This window comes from Stegostoma tigrinum, chromosome 17 (assembly GCF_030684315.1).
Source record: "Stegostoma tigrinum isolate sSteTig4 chromosome 17, sSteTig4.hap1, whole genome shotgun sequence".
Classification (NCBI taxonomy): Eukaryota; Metazoa; Chordata; class Chondrichthyes; order Orectolobiformes; family Stegostomatidae; genus Stegostoma; species Stegostoma tigrinum.
The window spans coordinates 2,051,170-2,073,561 of NC_081370.1; the positions used below are offsets into that span (position 1 = coordinate 2,051,170).

Sequence of the window (22,392 nt, forward strand, 5' to 3'; positions counted from 1 at the left end):
GTGAATGGAATGAAATACCTCGAGTTCATGAAGCCAACCTAATTTTTTGGCTTTTCAAAGTTCACTTCAAATATCCCTCATTTTCATTTTTTGCCGGACAAAGCTATTGGGAATATAGATCAATGGTGGGTAATTGGAGCCATGGTTTGACTGAATGCCAGAGAACTGAACAGCTTACTTTATCCCTTAGATGGAACGCATGCTGCTCATGTCTTTTCCTGCAACTATTAACACGTAAATAACTATTTGGAATGATGCTTTGATTCATCTGCAGGGTGAAATTCACTTGCAAACTTTCAGGATTTCAATTTTTCTTCAATGATCTCTTGCTTTTAAAATACTGGAAGTGCCTCAAACCACGGTGATTGTACTAGAAACCAATACTCTATTCTGGTTCTTTTTGACCTTACTACCATCCTTTTGAAATTTTTGGCAGCGCCCATATTCATTAGCCTTTTATCATCTCTGTCATGTTTTGCAGAGGTAATTCTTCTTGCTGATTTATCTTTTCCCTGTTTAATTAAGATCTTAAAGATTACACATCATTTATCTAAGCTTTTTAGTCCTGGTTATATATCCATAGACAGTCATACAGTACAGAAACAGACCCTTCAGTCTAACCACTCCATGCCAACCATAATTCCAAACGAAACTAGTCCTACCTGCCTGCGCTTGGCCCATATCCCTCCAAACATTTTGTATTTGTTTTGTACATTTAGTAAAATGCTGCTGAATATATTCCACTTGTCATGACTTGAAGTCTTTGAAATTATTATTACCCTCTTGACTTAAGCTCTTCCCTCATGTCATCACTGTTGAGAGTTCCACTTAACAAGTGAAAGCTGAAATCACATGCCTAATTCAGGTAGTCACAATCTCGAGGCCAAATCCAGGACATAGTTATATGTTCTAGACTAAGACTTCAAATGAAGATTGAGACATTCCTTGCATATCAAGTCATAAACTGAAGATTGTGACTACATTTTGCAGGTTAGACTGACTGGATTGAATGGCCTGTTTCAGTGGTGTATATTCTATGGAACTCAAAAACTTGGCAAATTCTTCTTATGAACTGACCTGCTAACACCATGAAAGCAGGTTAGCTACGAGTCATTTATTCGTAACTGTGAATCATTCTTGCCGCCTGTCATCACATTTAACCACAGATCAATGAAGGGGCTTCAAAAAGCATTAAGTGTTAACTTTGAGATGTCCTGACAGTGAAATGCTCTGTATAAACATGTATTAGATCCAGAATACAGAGTCGGTTTGCTTCACAAATCATGCCTTAAATTCGTTATTAGCTCCATTTCCATGAAATCCCACAACATGATTTCCTACTGGCTTAGGAGTAACAGTTGTGTCTCTCAGTGAGAAGGGCGCATGTTCAAGTATCTCTGACTTGAGTACGTGATCTAGAATGACACTCCAGTGAAGTGTCAAAGGAATACTGTTCTGCCTTGGATGCAATCTTTCTGGTGAAGGGTTAAATATAAATTGGTTGATTGTCTTAGTTGAACATAAAAGACTCCATGGCATGATTCAAAGAACAGAAACTCTCCACAGTTTGCTGCCTAATTATATTTCTCGACCAACAGCATTAAAAACAGATTACTGTGTTTAGAATCATAGAATAGCTATTACAGATTGTCAGGTCATTATCTCATTCGTGTCTGTGAGACTTACAGTGTTAAAAACTATGATCAGAGATAATGGGAACTGCAGATGCTGGAGAATCCAAGATAACAAGGTGTTGAGCTGGATGAACACAGCAGGCCAAGCAGCATCTCGGGAGCACAAAAAGCTGATGTTTCAGGCCTAGACCGTTCATCAGAAAAGGGGGAACGGGGAGAGGGTTCTGAAATAAATAAGGAGAGGCGGACTGAAGATGGATAGAGGAAAAGACAGGTGGAGAGGAGAGTACAAGAGAGTTGCAGTGAGAGAGAGAGATCCCCTGAGGTTGGGGCTGAGGGAGGAGGGTAACTTCTTCAGGTTAGGCATCCCTGGAAGAGGCTTCGCAGTGAGATTAAAATTGTGATCAGAAATAATGGGAACTGCAGATGCTGAAGAATCTGAGGTAACAAAGTGTGGAGCTGGATGAACACAGCAGGCCAAGCAGCATCTTAGGAGCACAAAAGCTGCCCACCCTCCCTCCTCCCCTCTCCCTATTTATTTCAGAACCCTCTCCCCATCCCCCTTTTCTGAAGAAGGGTCTAGGCCCGAAACGTCAGCTTTTGTACTCCTGAGATGCCGCTTGGCCTGCTGTGTTCATCCAGCTCCACACTTTGTTAAAAACTATTACCACATTTGCTGCATGAAGACAACAATTTGCATATACATCATCCATATTGTAGCAAAATCTCCAGTTTCTCTGGAGTATGATAATATAAAACGTGATGCCATTCCATATTAAGTTTAAGAGGCCTGACAAAAGCTCAGTCAGATGTAGGTTTTATAATGTGTTTGGAATGAGGAGAGATGTAGAGGTACAGAGATCTAAACAGTGAGTTCCATAACTGAAGATTCATGCTGCTGTCAGCAAGGCTACAAATAAAAGAGCAAAGGAAATCAGTGATACATATAAAGCTAGAATTGCAGCAGGATAGAGATTTCAGGAATGGAAGGGATTGCAGATCCAAAAAGTGAGATAAGACCATGGAGTGATTTGACAATGAATTTTGTTAAAAATAAAACAGAGCCATTGCTGGATCTGGAGCCAAAATAAAAGATTGAGTGTCCTTGGATCTTTGTGCCAATTAAGAATTGGGCAGCAGAGATTAGGATGGCTTCAAATCAACAACAATTACTCAACTTCCAAAGTACTGGACTAGCTGTAAAGTATTTCGTCATATGCTTAAGTCATTAAAGGTAGTGATGCAGTCTTTTATTTATCAGCAGCATTTGCTACAAGACTAACACATGAAAAACCCCCAATAACATCCTGAATGCCACATGATTATATTTACAAACTGTTCATTGTTTAGGAAGGCAATGCAACCTCGCTTATTCCGATGTATCCTGTCTACAATATACAACACAAGAGTTAAAGGCATGCAGTGCTTTGTAAAATCATGGGAATGACCCATGATTTTTAAAAAAAGCAAACTAAAGAAAAGTTCAATGATCCCAATCAGACAGTTTCAACAGAGTAGAATGCAGAATTTCTTTTTTGTCTTCTAATTTTTGATTTCTTATTTAATAATTGCATACACAAACCTACAACCTGTTCCTTCCTCCGACTGAACAAAGAGACAAAAATGCAATCATTAAATAAATGCTATTTCTTACTGCTTTACACAACTTCAGTTTCATCCAACTTGATGATAGTGAGTGCATCAACAGAGTCTTCCCTTGAATTCTGTAATTCTAAACTTTTGTAACGTACTAGTAAAGATCACCGTAAGAAATAGAAACAGGAGAAGATCATTTGGGCCCTCAAGCTTGCGCATCATTTAATAGGAACATGGCTGATCCAAAATTCCTCATGTCCACTCTCGTGCCTTTATCCCATATTCCCTTACTGATCAAGGATCCATCTCAGCCTTTATCATACACAAGAACTCTGTCCTCACAGTCCTCTAATGACAAGGAGTTCCAAAATCTCTCAATCTTCAATGAGGCTTGAACCGACGCCCCTTTATTCTGAGATCAGGCCCTCTGGATCTAGACTTTTCTAGGAGGGGAAGAATCCTCACAGCATTTATTCTGTTGAGCCTCTAACAAACCCTATGTGCTTCAAACACATACTCTTCATTCTTCTAAACTCCAGTGAGTAGAGTCCTAATTTTATTCAACCTTTGTTCAGAAGACAAACCATGCATTCCAGGAATCATCCCAGCACAGATTTCTGTGGAACCCCAGTGGTTACAAGTTACCAACCTGAAAAAGAACCTCTTGTCAACACTCATGGTTTCCTGCCCATCCAACACCATCTTCTCTTAGAACACATTTGATATCAGTAAGATTAGCTACACTTTACATACTCATTCTGCACCAGTCTAGCTTAGCATACTATGTCAGCAAATTCTGTTTGTAAAAATTCACGAGTGGCACAGATATGTGCCTCGTTTTCTGGTTGCGTGTCACAAACTTTAATACAAAGACAATGGGATAATTTACACTTTAACAATGCTATTAAAAAGAAAACTACAAAATAAATAGTTTTTCAGCTATTTTTCTTATTCCTAGCTGGTAGTCAGGACGAATGGTAGCTGATGTTAATTAATGTCACCCACTTCTCTATCTGAACATAGTTAAACAATGGTCTGGATTATGTAGTAAAAGTAACTGAGGTGTTCAGCAATTGTTATTCATGTGCATATTGGAAAGCAACCTCCAGTTTCACAAATACATAATTAAACATGGAAATTAGAAACTGCTGTCCAAGTTGCCCTGCTGCTCCTGAAGCTTGTTATCCTGATGCTTCACACAAAAACGTGACAGACAGGTCCAAGTACTGTATGAATTTGTACATTGCATCCATTAGACGTTAAACAGGTCAGAAAGCACTGTAGGTTGTCTGTTCAAGTATAAGCGAACTTTTAACAAGCAGATGAATCTTAACAGAACTCCAGAGAGGAGTTAAGAGTAACTGTCCCCGACATCAAGGTTGCATTTGACAGAACAGGATGTCAAGTAGCCTGAGCAAAAAATTAGAGTCAATGGCAATCAGGGCAAAAACAAAAGTTCTACTGGCACAAAGATGATGGTTGTGGTTGCTGAAGGCAGTCATCTCAGTCCCAGGAAATCTGGGCAGGAGTTCTTCAGGGCAGAATCCTAGGCCCAAGCTTCTTCAGTTGCTTCATTAGTGTCCCTCACCACAATGTCAAAAATGGGGATACTCATTGTGCAGTCATCAATGCTCAGCACCATTCATCACTCCTCAGATTCTAACCTTCACTTTTTGGGACATCTTCACTCATTAAGGAATCATCAATCTTATTCGCACTGAACCCAGGTTCCGTCTGCAGGATAACGGTGTTTTCTGAATTCCAAAAACAATAATCGACCACGATACAAAAAAAAACTGTAGAGGGTCTAAAGGAATGTCTAGTACTGTTCATTCATCATTAATAATAAAACCCAGAATAATACATCTATGCTCAAGTCGACATGATGTGTGGTTTTTAACACTACTTTTTGTTAATCTAGCTTTTTTGATGTGCTGGTATAATGTGTCAAACATAGGGTTAAATGATATGCATAGTAATATTTAGAAACAAGATAATTTTTGAAATAATAGTTTCATTGAAAAGGAACTTCAGTTCAGCTAACCAATCAAATAGATGTGTAAACCTGAAATACTCAAAACGAAAACCATCCTACAATTACTTATAAAGTTGTACAGCAAAAAAATAAACAATTCTATTGCTTAGAGTATCATACAGATATACAATCAAGTAGATATTGAGGTGACTAGTTTAAGTAGGTTGATCAGCATTTGCTGTCCATCACTAACCGCCCTCGAGAATGTGGTGGTAACACTTGTCCCTGTTCATCCTTGAGCCAAGTCTCCGACATAACCACACTTCATATTTCCACAGGGTAAACAGTGGCTGCAATTCACAAATCCTATTTGCCACACACCATGCATTCACAAGGATGATCAGCAACTATGGATTTTAACTATTTTGGATAATTTCATTAGTTACTTTGGTGCAGATCTGCTGTTTGTTAATGGAGCTTCTTCAGTAAGTGTGATTCATTTAGTTTTCTGAAATTAAAGACTGTTGACTTGTAGAATATCCTACCTCTCATTTAATCAATGGCATATCTAGAATGTTAGGCAAGGCTAATCTATGAGCAAATAGCTAATTGAGACAATTGCATTCTTCAGAGAAAATTTTGAAGAGCGTTGCTTCAGAACATTATTCCAGGTTTCAGCTATCTCAGAGTCACAGACTCATACAGCACAGAAACAAATCCTTCAGCCCAACTCGTCCATGCTGACCAAGTTTCCCAAACTAACTAATGCCACTTGCCTGCGTTCAGCCTATATCCTTGTAAACCTTTCTTATCCATGCGCTTGTCCAAAAGTCTTTCAAAATGATGTAATTGTACTCACTTCGACCACTTCCGCTCTTTCCATAAATGGGTCTCTTTTTGGATTAAGAAGTTGCCCGTCAGGTCCTTTTAAATCCTTCTCCTCTCAGTTTAAATCTCTGCCCTCTAGTTTTGGACCCACCTACCTTTGGGAAAAGACCCTGGCAATTCACCTTATTATGCCACTCATAATTTTATAAACCTCTATAAAAGGTCACTCCTCAGCCTCCTATTCTCTGGGGGAAAAAGGTCCAAGTCTATCCAGCGTCTCCCTATAACTCAAACCTTCCAGTCTCTGTAATATCCTTGTCATCACTCTTTCCAATTCAATAACATCCTTTCTACAGCAGGGTGACCAGAATGGTATGGAGTGCTCCAAATGTGGCTTTACCAATGTCTTGTACCCCCATAACATGACATCCTAACTCCTATACTTAATGCAGTGACCGATGAGGGTAAGCATACCAAATGCTTTCTTCACCATCCTGTCTACCTGTGATGCAACTTTCAAGTGTACCTGAACCCTTAAGTCTCTCTGTTCGACAACACTGCTCAGGGCCCTACCATTAACTGTCTAAGTCCTGCTGTCATACCAAAATGTAATACCTCGTATTTATCTGAATTAAATTCCGTCTGCCCTTCCACAGCCCTCTGGCCCAGGTGATCAAGATCCCACTGTATTCTTAGACAACCTTCTTCACTGTCAACTACACCACCAATTTTGGTGTAATCCGCAAATTTACTAACCCTGCCTCCTGTATTCTCATCCAAAGCATCCATATAAATGATGAACAATAGTAGATCCAATACCAAATTTGGTGGCAGACTGCTCTTTGACCGTCTACGGCCACCCTCTGTCTCCTACCATCAGGCCAATCTTAGCAATATATTTGAGAAGCAATACTTAAATTTCAAAACAAAAAGATAAATTAACTTAATTGTATTTTCTACCCAATGATTCTGGTGTCTTTACATTGATAATTTTACCAAATCAAAATCTCATATGCAACAAGGGCAGCGTTATGGACTCAATGCTGTTCAGATTATTGTCAACAATTGGTAAGGTCTGCTGATGAATAGTATTCTGTTGCAATCCCAGCTGTTGCTTTTGGCCAAAGATAAAAGACTTTGAATCAACAGTTTAAATTTTGTAATACTGAACTGGTAAAGCCACAAACAAAAGAGAAAATAAATGACTACTTTTGAAGAATAAACAAATATTCTTCGATGCTTTTCATGTTTCATAACTAATAACTTTTCACGTACATCTACCCCCAAAATATCATCTTATCATTCATCTCCTTATCCTGCCAATGTACAAAACTCCAAGCAAAAACGTGCAATGTTCAGCAGAATGTGAAACATCAACCCATCTTACCCTTCCGAGATAATGGGAACTGCAGATGCTGGAGAATTCCAAGATAATAAAATGTGAGGCTGGATGAACACAGCAGGCCAAGCAGCATCTCAGGAGCACAAAAGCTGACGTTTCGGGCCTAGACCCTTCATCAGAGATGAAGATCATCTCTCTGATGAAGGGTCTAGGCCCGAAACGTCAGCTTTTGTGCTCCTGAGATGCTGCTTGGCCTGCTGTGTTCATCCAGCCTCACATTTTATTACCCTTCCGAGGTTAGATTTGTTCGCTTTGAAAATAGTTGCGAATTGTGTATTTCATTCTAAGTACTTGAGATAAAAGTTCTTACACCACACTATTAGGACCCTTTCTAAAGAGACTTGCATTGTTTCTTTCACTTGCCTTTTGGATTTCAATAAGCATCACTTGCATAATTCAAAGAAAAAATGGAAGAGAACTCATTATAAAAAGGTTGAATGAGAGAGAAAGAAAGAATGCCATGGCAAAGATTGGTAACCAAGCTGCATGCTTCCACTGTTGGAAATTTGTAAGTGTCTTGTGCATATGGAATGGGCTAGGGAGCAATTAATATCCTGTTAAATTTCCGTTAACCAAGCACAGACTCAACTCTTATGTCCTGTAGCCCAAGGAAAGCCAAGCTCATTGTGCTTGTTTCAGTGTCTCTAGGTTAATACAGAAACCACACTAGAGCTAGTTCATGGTCGGATACAGCATCAAAAGTCATCGGATACTCGATTATCTGCATCCAGTTTGACTAAACGTGCTTTAGAAAATAGTCACAGAATCCTCAGTTCCATTCAAGGAGCAACTCATCGACTGCTTCCTACAATTTTATTTTTTCCCTGAGAATAGTATGCATCACCAGTTGCAGGCCCTCACCTCCCAGTGAAGATTACAACGCAGTAACAGTAAAACGTTGTCCAGTATCTTGGGGAAGCAATTTTTTCTCCCATTCACCCATTTGAGGTTGGAGTCCTTTCCTTGGTTAACCAGATTTTGATTCCCCAAAGTTCTACCCTCTCTATGTGTCCCTCAGTGATTGCTGAGAGCTGTTAAAATTTCAGGTTAGATGCTGCACTACTAATATGGATATTCATCCATCTTAGTAATGACACCAACAAGCCAATCATTAAAACAATTCTCTGCAATTTTTATTCCAACATATGTAGAGGACTTCTAGTGTTTCTATAAAATCTACTCTCGTTGCAACCTTGACTGACTGCCGCCCACTTATACTTGTTGACTATACAAAAAATGCCTTGTATTAATTAAATGGAGCCACTCTGTAGTTTCACACAGAGTGCTACCATGAAATAAACAACAGCTCAAGTGATGGTTTGGTAGAGAAAAGAACTGCCTGTTTGAGCCACAATTATTACCCATCGCTAGTTGAGCCACAATTATTACCAATTGCAATTTGCTCTGGAGAAAACTGCCTTACTGAACCACTGCAATCCTTAGGGTACAGGAACCCCTGTTAGGCAAGGGTTTTCAGATTTTGACACAACAACAACAAAATAACTGCAATATAGCTCTAAGTCAGGATGATGGGTAGCTTGGAGGGGAACATGCGACTGCTGGCATGTGCATCTGTCTGATGATCTTATCCTTCCAGATGTCAGAGGTTACAGTGTGGAAAGTCCCATCTAAGGAGCCTTGCTGAGTTGATGCAATGTATTTTGTAGATAGCACAAGTTGCTGCCATTGCACATTGGTGTGACTGTTGAAGCTGGATGTCAAGAGTGAGAGAGTCAACCAGGCTGCTTTGACTCGAATGATGTCATTTGCATGCAACGGTAGTAGATTCGCCAACTTTAGGTACATTTAAGTCGTCATTGGATAAGCATATGGACGTACATGGAATAGTGTACATTAGATGGGCTCGAGATCGGTATGACAGGTTGGCACAACATTGGAGGGCCGAAGGGCCTGTACTGTGCTGTAATGTTCTATGTTCTATGTTCAGCTCCTTGGCTGTTGTTCGAGCTGCACTGTCCATACAAGTGAATAGTGCTTCACCACACTCTTGATTTGTACCTAGTAAATGGTACACAGCTACTGGGGAGATAGCACAGAACTCCTAGCCTCTGGCATGCACTCAAGAACATAAGAACTAGGAGCAGGAGTAGGCAATTCAATCTGCTCTATCACTCAATACGATCATAGCTGATCTCACCTCAGCCTCAACTTCACGTTCCTGGCGACTTTCCATAACCCTTCAGTTCAATACTAATTTAAAAAGTGTCTCTAAGTCCTACTTAAATGTACTCGATAAATCAGCATCCACAGTATACAGGGTAGTGAATTCCAGATTCACGACCATTTGAGAGAAGTTCTTTCTCTTAATTTCTGTTTTACATCAGCTACCTCTTATCCTGAAAGTATGATTTCTCATTCTACAATCGCCCATAAGGAAGCATCCTTTCCACATCTATTTTGTCAGTCCCTTTAGCATCTCATGTACCTCAATTAAATCTCACTCATGCCTGTACAGCTGCAGCGATTTTCCCCTACATTTATCCTCGATCCCTTTAACAATAAGTGCCAAAATTCCGTTTTCCTTTTTTTTTTAAAACCTGCTGTACCCACATACTCCTTTCCTGTGATTCATGCAAGAGGGTACCCAAATCCCTCAACACAAAAGCACCCTGAAGTTTCCCTCCATTTAGATAATAAATCACATTTCTACTCCTCCAACCATAAACAATAACCTCACACTTATCCACGTAAAACTTCATCTGCCAATTTTGGCCCATTTACCTAACCTATCTATATCCATTTGCATATTTCTTCATTGCAACTTACTTTCCAACCTATTTTAGCATCATCTGAAAATTTGGCTACAGTACTTTCTATCCCTGCATCTAAGTAATTAATATAAATAGTTGGAGCCTGAGGACCAAACTCTGTCATACTCTACTAGTTACATCTTGCCAACCAGTAAAAAAAAAAGACCCATTAATCCCTATCTTCTCTCTATTGGTTAGGCAATTCATGACCGAGCTAATAAATTACCCAAGCTCTACGTGATCTTACCTTCTGTATCAACTTTTTGTGTGGCACTTTATCAAAAATCTTCTGGAAGTCCAGATATAGTACACCTACAAGGTCTCCATTATCCATATTACTTGTTGCACCTTTGAAGAACTCTGGCAAATTTGTCAAATATGATTTACCCTTCATCCAGCCTTGCTGACTCTGATGGGTTATATTTTGACTTTCCAAATGTGCTGTTATTACTTCTTTAATATTGAATTCCTTGTGACAGAAGTTAAACTAACTGGTCTGTAATTTTTTACTTTCTCCTCCGTTCCTTTTTGGTAAGGATGTTATATTAGCATTTTAGCAATCCTCTGGGACATTTCTGGCATCCATGGAATTTTGGAATATTATAAATAATAGATCTACTGTCACTTTCCTTGAGGCCTTCAGATGTAGAAGAGCATTTTTCCTTCTCGATAGTTCCACCGGTCATAGAACCAATTCAGCATCTGTGCTCCAATAATTGCAAAATTTATTTCCCAAAAAAAGTCAATATTCCAAGGAATTTCTTGTTAAAATATGCCAAAAATTTGCCTTCAACACACAGCAATTCCTTGATTTATTCATAACATTAATAGGTCATCTATGAGCAATTGTAGATTGATAAATAAATGTCAACACAACCCTATTCCAATCTCCAAAGACATGCCAAATCCTTTCAAACGAACACTCCCGGTTCATGTGTACAAAAAGCTTGAAGCAGTCGGTCGTTGTTCAGAAATAACACACAAACCATCCCTCTCATATTGCTTATTACAACAGTGAATAATAACAAGAGATACGCACAGGTAGAATACATTCCTCCAGAAAATTAATACATTGCAAAATCAGATTACCGTGCATTTCTACACAGCACCAGAAAGCAGAAAATCATGACCCAGTGACAAGGCGGCTCTACCAAAACAGAAATGGCAGCCTTCAGTCACTGGAAAATAGGTTCTTGGAAGTCTGTTTCAATTGAGGGGAGCCATTGGCAAAGGTCAGAGTTAGAAACAAGATTCATAAAGCACCAAATAACAAATATCTAGAATGAATATGAAGGCACAGGGGGTTCAGATGACATAATTAGAGCATAAAACACATTTCAAGGTAACTCCAATGGACACATTTTCGTCAAAGTACTTCAGTCTATTGCCACAGAAAATTAATAATTGAACTTGTGTTTCTGCTCAGCAGGACTCGGTTCTGTAAGCTATGATCAAATTCCAAGTTCAAGATTACAGTGTTATGTAAAAAAATACAGATACAATTTACACAGTGACTATCTTTTGGTACAAATTTTCAAGCATTAATTTATTCAAATTCAAACCTACCAAGAACATTCTGTACAGACTTGTGTCTCAATTTTATCCAGGGCCCTGAACAAACTATGCTTGCCCTGGATGTAGAAATGCTATATGTTATTGTTAATCAATCCAAGTGCCAAGAAATAAAGCTCCTCCCTGGCCCAGTTTTAAACAAATTCACTAAAAATAAACAATATATCTCCAATTATGAGATTAATGTGTCTATAGCTAATTAATACAGAATGCCAAATGACAAGATTTTTAAAACATAACAATGTTGAAGCATGCTCCGTTTACATTTTAACTTATTAATCAGTTTTGCTGTGTTGTCATTCAGCTTAACAGGGATATAAAACTGTTTCCCACTGAGAATAATTAAAACTTTTTATGAAATGCAAGAGGGGATAGTGATGATTTGCTGCAGTTATTCACATAAAGCAGCTGCTGCTTTTTTTACGATTCCTAATTGAATGGAAGAATTACTGTAGGAACTTATGAACAAGAATCACAAGAATATGAGGAACATCAATTATGTCCGAAGGTTTTGCACCCTAAAACATTTTGAAATAAAAAGGCAGACACCTCATGCATCGTGCATAGGGAAGTGAAATTGTAAAATTACCCATTAAAAAAAATCCATAATAATTTAGATTTGTTTTATTGGCATCTGATACTATTACACTTTCTAATGAAGCAAACAGACACATTTTTTTAAAAATTGCAGAATGGCAGCACAACTGGCTTTTATTGCCCAACCCCAATTGCCCAGAGGGCAGTTCAGAGTCAACCACATTGCTGTGGGTCTGGAGTCACATAGAGGCTAGACCAGATAAGGGTGGCAGTTTCCTTCCCTAAAGGACATTAGTGAACCAGATAGGTTTTCCTGGAAATCAACAATGAATTCTCAGTCATCATTGGATTCATTAATAACAGATTTTTATTGAATGTAAATTCCACCGTTTGCCATGGCAGGATTTGAACCCAGGTTTCGCAAAACGTTACCTGGGTTTCTGGTCCAACAATAATACATTAGGCCATTGCCTCCACTGGTTCTCTGACTCATATGGTGGTGTTGTCTTCTTTAGAGTGGAGATGACCGAGGGGGCAATCGGATTGATGTATATAAAGTTTTGAGAGGCATAGATGGAGTAGATATGGGAAAACTTAGCACATGGGGGACACAGTTTTAGGATAAGAAGCAGGGCACTGAGAGGGGTTTTGAGGAAACACTTGTTTTTCACCAGAGGGTTGTGGATATCTGGAACTTGCTGTCTAAAAGGGTAATAAAGGCAGGAAATCTCAGGGCATTTACAACGGTGCAGATGAACGCTTAAAATGTCATAGCATATAAGTCAGGCCAAGTGTTGGAAAACACAATTAGGATACATGGAGGTTTGATGACTGGTGCAGACATGGTGGGCAAAAGGGCTTCATTCCATGCTGTAAAATCCAAGGCTTAATGTAAAACAGCAATTTTGAATACGATAAACTAAGCAAAATTTTAAAAAGATTCCCAAAATCAGCTGTTCTGGCCCAAATTCAAATCTAAAATCAGGCGGAACAAAAGATTGCACATTTCAGATGCTTTTCACAAATCAGGACATGCTAGGATGCCACAAAAAACACCCAATTAGTACAAACAAGAGAATCATGGATCCTCCAAAGATTTAAAGCCTTGACCAATTGGGTGCATCAGCTGTGGCTCAGACAGTATCTCTGGGGCAGATGTTTGAAGTTTTGTGCTTGAAATCTGAAACATTCCAGTGCAGTACGGATAATGGTGTTACATTGTGCTGTTTCTCCAATGCTTCATTGAACTACACCTACTAAGAACCCAACCTGGCAACTTGAAGATAAACAGAAAGTTTGTCTAGTAGAACATTAACCAATGTTCCCGCAGCTAACATGGGCAAAACCAAATAGCTGATCACCGATCTCAATGCTGAGATGCTGCTGCTCACAAAATGACTGTTATAATTGTTTAATCAACAACAGTCACTGCACTGTAAAGTAAACAATGCATGAAAATGCTTTGAGGAGTCTGAGATATATGATGCCAGCCTGATACTAATCTCAAAGAAGGCTGCCCATAAAATACTTAGAGATTGCTATGCAATTGATTTCCCCTTTTCTGATGTTGGCATGAGTCTGGCATCAATGTCACAAGGTCTTCCAGCAAAGGCAATGTGGGCAGCAGACTCAGTAATGAGTCAGGCTGAATTATTCTCACAGATAGTAAAGAAGGAAGTAAAATGCACTTTTAATTTTACATTTTTTTTTTACACAGTGAAATAAATGAATGAGAAAAGGGATTAAGCTAATAACTAAAATAGCAAATAGTTATTAAAGAAAAACATACAAGTAATGACATTTTGAATTCATATTGGAAAAATGCCACATTCTACAAATACGAAATCATTTTAGCAAGAACTGCTCACCTAAAATAAAGAACTATTAGAAGCCTAGTGACACCACATTCAATAAAGTGCAGTTCTTTTACAGCAAAACTAGTAGCCATAAAAAATGTTCCCATCAGTTCCAAGATTTCTAATCAACCACATTCTGGGGAAACTCAACAACAAACTTTTTGAAGAAGCATAGATTCACTGATACCAATTTCAGAATATTGTAATTTAACTGCATGTATGTGAACTCCAGACATTGCAGTCAGTTTCAGGTCACTAGATATGGGAAATGCTGACAGCTTTACCGCCATAACACAGCAACATCCAAGTCAGTGATTTAGAAAAAGTGGTTAATAAGCTGCCAAGTTCTGAGGTCATAATAGGTTTGAAAATAAATATGGCTGGAAGGGTTCAAACATAGAGAATTATGAGGTCATGCACTTTGCCAGCGCTAATAAATATAGCATTCTACTAACAGCGCCAAAAATGATTTTCAATACGGCTGAGGAACCTCAACGTCCACATAAAATAATTAAAAGATCATCTGGGTTACATCAGTTTAAACATTGAGGCACAAAACACAAAAGCTATCAGTTTCAAACTTCATGATTCACTTGTTAACCCTCAGATGGGGTGCTGACAGCAATTCTTGGCACTACATAATAAGACCATAACAAATAAGCCTCTCAAGTCTGCTCCATCATTCAATGAGCTCATGGCTGATCCAACATCCCGCACATCTACTTTTCCGCAATTTCCCTGCAACCCTCAATTTCTTAAATCAAGAATCTAAGTCTTAAAGATACTCAAGGACTCTGCCTCCACAGCTTTTCGGCAAGAAATTCCTAAGACTCTTGAGCGAAGGAATTTCTCCTCACCTCAATCTTAAATTGGTGTTGCTTTATCAGAGAAGAAAGGGTGCAGAGATTTCCCAGGATCTTACTAGAGGTGAGAACCTTCATTTATGGGCCAGATTGGAAAAGGCAACCCTCTCTGCTTCAAGGGGACTAAACAGGATTTCAAAATTACGAACTGCTTTGATAAAGAATAAAGCCACTCCTTTTAATTAGTGGGCCCACAGTCAAATTAAGTTCGTTGGAAATAATCAACACAGGGAATTAATACTTTGATTCTTATGAGTTGTTAGGATCTGAAACATGACGAAACAAAGGTAATGGAAGCTGATTAGTTACATAAGTGTTGAAAGGTAGTTGTATAGATATTTGAGGATGAGGAATTTATACGATTATGAACTAAAAGCAGGGCATAGAACTAAGCACAACTGTGCTTTCAAAGAGCCCAGCACGTGCATGCAGAATCATACTCCCTTCCTCTGCTCAAAGTCTCTACGGTTGAGTCTACAGTAACTTTCATTTGGCTGCAGTGGATTTTCTTCCCCCAAAGCAAAATATCTGAAATCAAGCAAATAAGCACAAAAAATCTTGGGATTTAACATCCAACTCAAGCCCAAATTGCACTCTACAATCTTTTATACTATTTTGAAAAAAAAGTGTTCAAAACCGGCTAAGGCCACCAAACAGATCATGCCCCAGAACAAATTAATTGTCATTGTGCCAATCTTTCAGCCTACAAGTACTTCAAATCAAGTTCATTCATTTAGGGACATGTATGTTTTAAATGTTTCGGTTTACCAAGGAATTGACTATTGTACATCCATATAAATGAGAAAGTTGTTTGGTATACTTTTTTAAAAAAACCATTATCAGTTATGTAAAATTGTTGATTTTTTTTGTGATAAGCCCATTTCCAGTTGTATTAATCAAACAACATTGATACCATTCATATTAATGGGCAACCTGTAAACCATGTTCTAAGATGTTGCCCAACTTAAATGGTCTGTGACAAATCTTACATCTGTTAGTATACAGATGAATCCGGAGTGAGAGAAAAACACAAGAAGAACATATCAAGAGCAGGAGTCAGGCCATTTGGCTACTGAAGGCTGTTCCACCACTCAATAAGATCAAAGCTGGTCTGACCACTGAATTAACGTCACTCTCCTGTCTGCCCTGCCACATTGCAAGAACGCAAAACAAAACACTTTCCAAAACTTAGCACAATGGGTGTTTGGATTATGTTACTAAAGCAGAATTTCCAATGCAGTAATTATAGGTATTCATTTTCATGGTGAAAATATTACACCTCAAAAGTCATTAGCAATATCAGCTAGCTAAGTAATTCAGAGTAACAAGATAAGCACTAAAATAACATTCTTTGAAGCCCAAGGCCATGTCTCAGCCACCAACTGCTGGCATTCTAGCCCATGACTCAAATTAAGTAGGGTATCATCAATAATTCAGAACAAGCTGTGGTTCTAGATCCATACTTCAGCCAAGGTTTGTAACTTCACAAAATTTCAAAACGTTCCAAAAGGAGATTGAATGAGCTAACACAAATAAGGGTGAACTGTAAACAAAAAGGTTCAAAAAAATTAGACTCCTGTCTAAATTAAAATTAACAGCACAGGAATGACCAGTTTCTGATATTTTAAACTTCCACGACTACAGTCATGCTTCTAAAAGAGTACATTCTCCTTGATCACATCAGAAAAAAAATTTCAAAAATGTAGTAGGTGCTTGTGTGAGGTAGGGGAGGAGGGAGATGGTGCAAGAGATCATAGTCATAGAACTAAGAGATTATTGTTCTCTGGGTCTATAATTATTCAAATATGTAAGAGAAACTTATTTAGCACTAGCACAACATTAGCCATAAGAATTTATCAAGCCCTCATCGCCATGGGACATTTAAGAACTTTGTGGTTAATTGGAATATTCATCTTCACAAGATTATAACATACTTTTAAACTCCTATTTAATAGACCTATCCATCTGTTCCCAGAGGAGATTCAGGATGGTGCAACATTTCTTCTTAATTCTATTGACAAATGGCATTTAACAGAACAAATGAAAGGGCAGATGGGTAAAGGCAGGAGGTAGAAGGGGGACTGGAGGAAGAAGAGGGCAATAGAATTAGTGGGTGAGAATGAAGGAGATAGAGAAGGAAAGATGAAGAGAAAAAGATATATGAATGAGAAAGGAGAGCTAAAAAGATGGGGTACAGAACATAAAGCTAACACAGGTAAAGCGGATGCTTTTAACTGCTAGAGTGGAAAGTTTAAGTGGTCAGAAGTTTAACGGTCACAGTAGCCCTGCATATCAATTATAAATTCAATGCGTACTTACTCAAAATCATCAAAATCCATATCAGCACCATCAATGGGCTGGGCTGGGCTGCTTGCTGAATTTTCCAAACTAGCTCGCATTCGATTTGGCTGGTACCGCATTGAGCGCTGTCGAATACTGTCCCTTCGAGAGAGGTACTGGATGATGCGATGGGCGTAATAGGCGGGGGATAACCTGAAGAGACATGGGTGTAATATTTCAATTTAAATCAGCCTGCCAGTGCAGGTGCAATTAATAATTTATCAATCCATTAGAAAAACTGGATTTATAAATACCAGACATGAAGACATGCGGTAGCATGTAATTCAATGACAGATGCACAATGATTAGTGGCACTGCAGAATCACAATAGGAATATTAAGCAACCAGAATAGAGATGTTATTGCGATTGCAATAAAGACCAATATGCCAATTGCCTTCTGAACTGCTTGCTTTCAGTAACTTATGAACAACGACACCTAGGACCCTCCACACTGTTTACCTTTGCACCTGGTGCATTTAATACACCTAGATACAGTGTACTCGGACCCTTCAACCAACTTGATTCCAGAAGTGCAAATAGCTGAGTATTAACCTTTGCAGCACCCCAGTAGTTAGACTTCCAATTTTAAGTCCAATTTACTCATTTTACATCAGGTTATTAACACGCAGTTGATGCTAATACATTATCCCTACTGTCATCTGTCCTAATCGTTGTCACATTTGATAAAAAGCTGCATCGATGTTAAGGGCATTCACTTTCATATACCTTCAGAAGTCAGTTATTTTGTCCATTTTTGAACTAATGTTGTCATGATACCTGGAACTGAATAGTCGTGACAGAATCTAAACCATGCATCAGTGCGGTTTTAGCAGGGAAAAAAAAAGGCACATACAATGACAACTTTCATCACACGTTTGGTGATTTTTGGTCATGACACTGCGGCTTCATTTTTACGCACAGCCACTGCTGTTCTAGGCTTCCTCTCCTTCTTTCGTTACTAAGATTCTCTGGCCTAATGATAATTGTACAATGGGAGATGTTCCAGAAGATAACATTTCAGGTTGTAGGGAACACAATTCTACTGGAGTTTATGACCAAAGCAGCATGGATATCTTGTCTGGAGGTGCTAGATCTGTTCTGAATCTATTTCATTTGGAATATTGGCAGTGCAGTAGCACACAAATAACCTTAAAGCTTCGACATCCTACCGAGGACGTCACTGTTAGAAACATCTTCGACAGGTTGCTTTTGTAGAACGACGTCAAGCCAATTTTTCCTCCACCTTCCAAAGCCAACAAGTCAAAAGGGGAAAACTACCAGGGATTTATTTTCAAATGAATTGGTGTAGCTTAATATTTGCAATTTTACAAAATCAGTAGAATACAAAATCTACGCTGTGATGCACTGACAGTAAACAGCACTTATGATGAAGTGCAACATGGTATTTTTCTTTCTGAATTACAAAATCATACCTGCACAATTCATTCAAAATTCCATCACCAGCAGTTCAATTTATTAATTTAAACAATGTTACTCTAGTCATGACAATTCTTCCACGAACCACAAACAGTTCTTTTTTTATTCATCGGTGTATAACTGCATGAAGCTATTTATCAGGGTTAAGGATACATCCCTGAATTTTGTATTCTTCTGGACTGTGTCACTTCATTAATAAGCATTTTCAAGTGTTAGCTGGATTATCTAAAATACTTTTGAATCAGTTATGCAGCAGGCCAGGAGAATTGAAATGCAAAGAAGAAAATCTCATAATTAGATCAGAGTCCATCAGCAGTGCATATTTTAGAGTAAAGTTTCATCTGCAGTCAGTAAAACAGGATTCTAGATATTAAAGCCTGCAAAAAGAGAAAGCTTCTCACATTGACTCCCTCAGCCTCAATACAATCTAATAGTTCAGCAAATCATTTTCAGAAAATGAACAACCTAATTCTAATTCTTTAAACATGTAAACTTAATACTTTTCAAATGAGTTGTTGGTGCATTGTACAATTACCTGCAAGGAAAATGCGATGCCAGAATTTGTGAAAAATAATTCAAGTGTTGCAGCTAATTTGACACTAATCAAAAAACATTCATTTAGAAATTGTAAGCTAATAAGATGTGATCTGGACAGCTACATTGCAATGCATTTGCCTGGATGCAGTTTCAACATCACTCAAGTAGACTGGCATCATTCAAAACAAAGTAGCTGCTTGACTGACACCTTATCCACCTTCTTCAGCATTGAACATGGTAAGCAATGTAGGCACTAACTACAAGATGCACTGTAATAATTCACCGAGGCTCTTCCAACAGCACCTTCCAAACCCAGTCTCCATGATCTGGAAGGACAAGGACAGGAGATGTCGGGGAAAACCATCACCTACACATTCCCCTCCAAGCCTCAAATCAGGACTTTGAACTATATCATTCCCTCACTGTCATTAGACCAATAATCTTGGAATTCCCTTACTAAAGCAATCTGCATGTCTATACTATACAGTGCAAGAACGCAGCTCACCACCATCTTCACCAGGACAATGAGGTATGGGCAATAAGCTACAAATATTCTTTTTAAAACCCATTTAGTACCCTCCAAATTACAATGCATAGAAAACTATATGTTACAGCAGTTTCCTATGTAGCCATTTTGAATGTCTTGCAGGGAATTGAACTGTTTGCTTTTTTGGCCAGCAGTTTAATGAAGTGAACTCCAATATCTTTTTGCTTCATCATTAGATTATTTAAATCCTTCATGTAGAGACTGGCATGTAATACCGTACTGCTCCTGTGGAAATTATTAGCCATATCCCAAGGCCCCAGTAAATTTAGACGGAGTTTGGCAACGCAGATTGTGAGTAAGGGCCTGGTTAAAATGACTAGAGTTGCAATGGGAGACTGAGTTATTCCTCTCAAATGCTACAAGCACAAAACATATAAAATTCAAGCTTCTTATCGCTTTTCCCAAATAAAAACCAAGTCAGTATTCCAAGTATACTAAACCAAGTACTGGTAGGGCATAAACAAACACACGTTTTAATTTAGAAGCACAAAAACTTACTATGATTTCAATACAAAACAATGAGATCTGGCGGAATCAAAGAATTCAAACACATGCTAGCTATTTTTCTATAGAAAATAAAGCAAAACAGTTAGCACGTCTTCCCAGCATTGATGATGGAAAATAAACAAGCATCTTAAAAATCACTGCTTTGAACAGAAAAGTGTTTGAAAACTTCTTTATTCACTCATGGCTCAAAGGTATTGCTGGCTGGCTGGCATTAATTGCCTGTCGCTAGTTGTCCTCAAGAAGGAGGTGGTGAGCTGCCTTCTTGAACTGCTGCAACCCATGTTCTGTAACTTGGCCCATGATGCCCTTAGAGGGAATTTTAGGATTTTGACCCAGCAACACTGAAGGTATGGCCATATATTTCCAAGTCACGATAGCGAGAGGTTTAGAGGGGAATTTGCTGGTGGTGGCGTTCCCGTGGATCTGCTACTTTTGGCCTATGAAATGGGAACGATAATGGGTTTTGGAAGGTGTTGTCCAATGATCTCAGGTGAATTTCTGCAGTGCATCTGGTCAATGGTACACACTGCTGCTACGGAGCATCGGTGGTGGAGGGAGTGGATGCTTTTGGATGTGGTGCCAATCAAGCGGGCCGCTGTGCCCTGGATGGTTTCAAGTTGCTTGAGTGTTGTTGGGGTTGCACTCATCCAGGCAAGTGGGGAATATTCCATCACAATCCTGACTGGAGCCTTGTCCATGGTGGGCAGGCTTTGCAGAGTCAGGAAGTGAGTTAATCACTGCAGTATTCCTAGCCTCTGACCTACTATTGCAGTCACTGTGTTTGTGTGATGAGTTCAGTTGAATCTCTGGTAAATGATAACTACAAAGTTGTTGATAGAGGAGGATTCAGTGATAGTAACACCATAGACTATCAGGGGTCTGTGGTCAGATTGTCTCTGATTGGAGATGGTCATTGCTTGGCACAAATGATACTTGCTACTTATCAGCCCAAGCCTCGATATTGTTCAGATCTTGTTACATTTGAACATGAACTGTTTAGGTACCTTTGGAGTCATACATGGCGCTGAACATTGTGCAACCATCAGTGACATCCCTACTTGTGATGTTACAATGGAGGGGAACGTCATTGATAAAACAGTTGCAGATGGCTGGACCTAAAACGCTGCCCCGGGGAACTCCTGTAGAGATGCCCTCAAGCTGAAATGACTGGCCTCAACAACAACAGCCATCATCTTTAGTGCCAGACATGACTTCAACCCACGGAGACTTTGCCTCCAATAGCTATAGATTCCAAAACACACTTATTGGTGAAGGAACAGAAACAACAACTAATTTCAATGCAGGAGATGTATATGTCTCCGAGAGAGAGAGAGACAGACAATGAAATCACTGACATTTAGTTCACAGAAAGTGTACATTTCTTTTTTGTTACCGCAAACATCATTAAATGCTCCAATTTGGCTATTTCACTATAGTCACTTGTGTTTTTCAGTCCACAGTGAAACAACAATGGAAGCTTCCTAACATAAATATGGCACTTCCTTTTCCAAATAGCTTAAAGCTGCCATCAAGCCAAGGTGATCTCCAGACATGATGCAATGATCACTACAAGAAGGTCAAGTAGCCAATCACATTGAAGTATTCTAACAGACAGCTGAGCAGGATATAAACTAAAATGTCAAGTCCTAAAATGAATAATTATTACTGGATTCAGACAGAAGCTAAAATAAACTTCCAGACATCATAGTGAAATTTGGTGTTTCACAAGTAGTTCACTAGCTTCTCGAGGATTGAAGAGGGGTTGGGGTGTGAGGAGCAATGGGTGTCTGCAGTGGTATTAAAAACTTAGTTACATTTCATTCAACAAAGCACAGTTTTTCCTAGAGTTTTCAGTTAGAGTGACAGCACGTGTTTAACTTGTTGTTAATTCAATGATTTTCCATTGACTGCATACTCAGCTACTTCAGAACAGCAGATCCCATAATATAATGACTCCATTGAGGCATCAAAAAGCTTAATGAACCAATT

General features: G+C 38.8%; 1 protein-coding gene across 5 annotated transcripts in view; it reads right to left on the reverse strand.

Moving 5' to 3' along the window:
- LOC125459423 (activating molecule in BECN1-regulated autophagy protein 1-like) overlaps positions 1-22,392 on the reverse strand; it is a 331,981-nt gene that overhangs the window by 216,101 nt on the left and 93,488 nt on the right. For 4 of the 5 annotated variants that reach the window (XM_048545862.2, XM_048545859.2, XM_048545860.2 and 1 more), the window contains one exon: positions 17,354-17,527. The exons of the other annotated variant lie outside the window; for it this stretch is intronic. In XM_048545862.2, the coding sequence (XP_048401819.1) occupies positions 17,354-17,527 (174 nt within the window). The remainder of the gene's footprint in view (positions 1-17,353; positions 17,528-22,392) is intronic. 5 annotated transcript variants of the gene reach the window in all.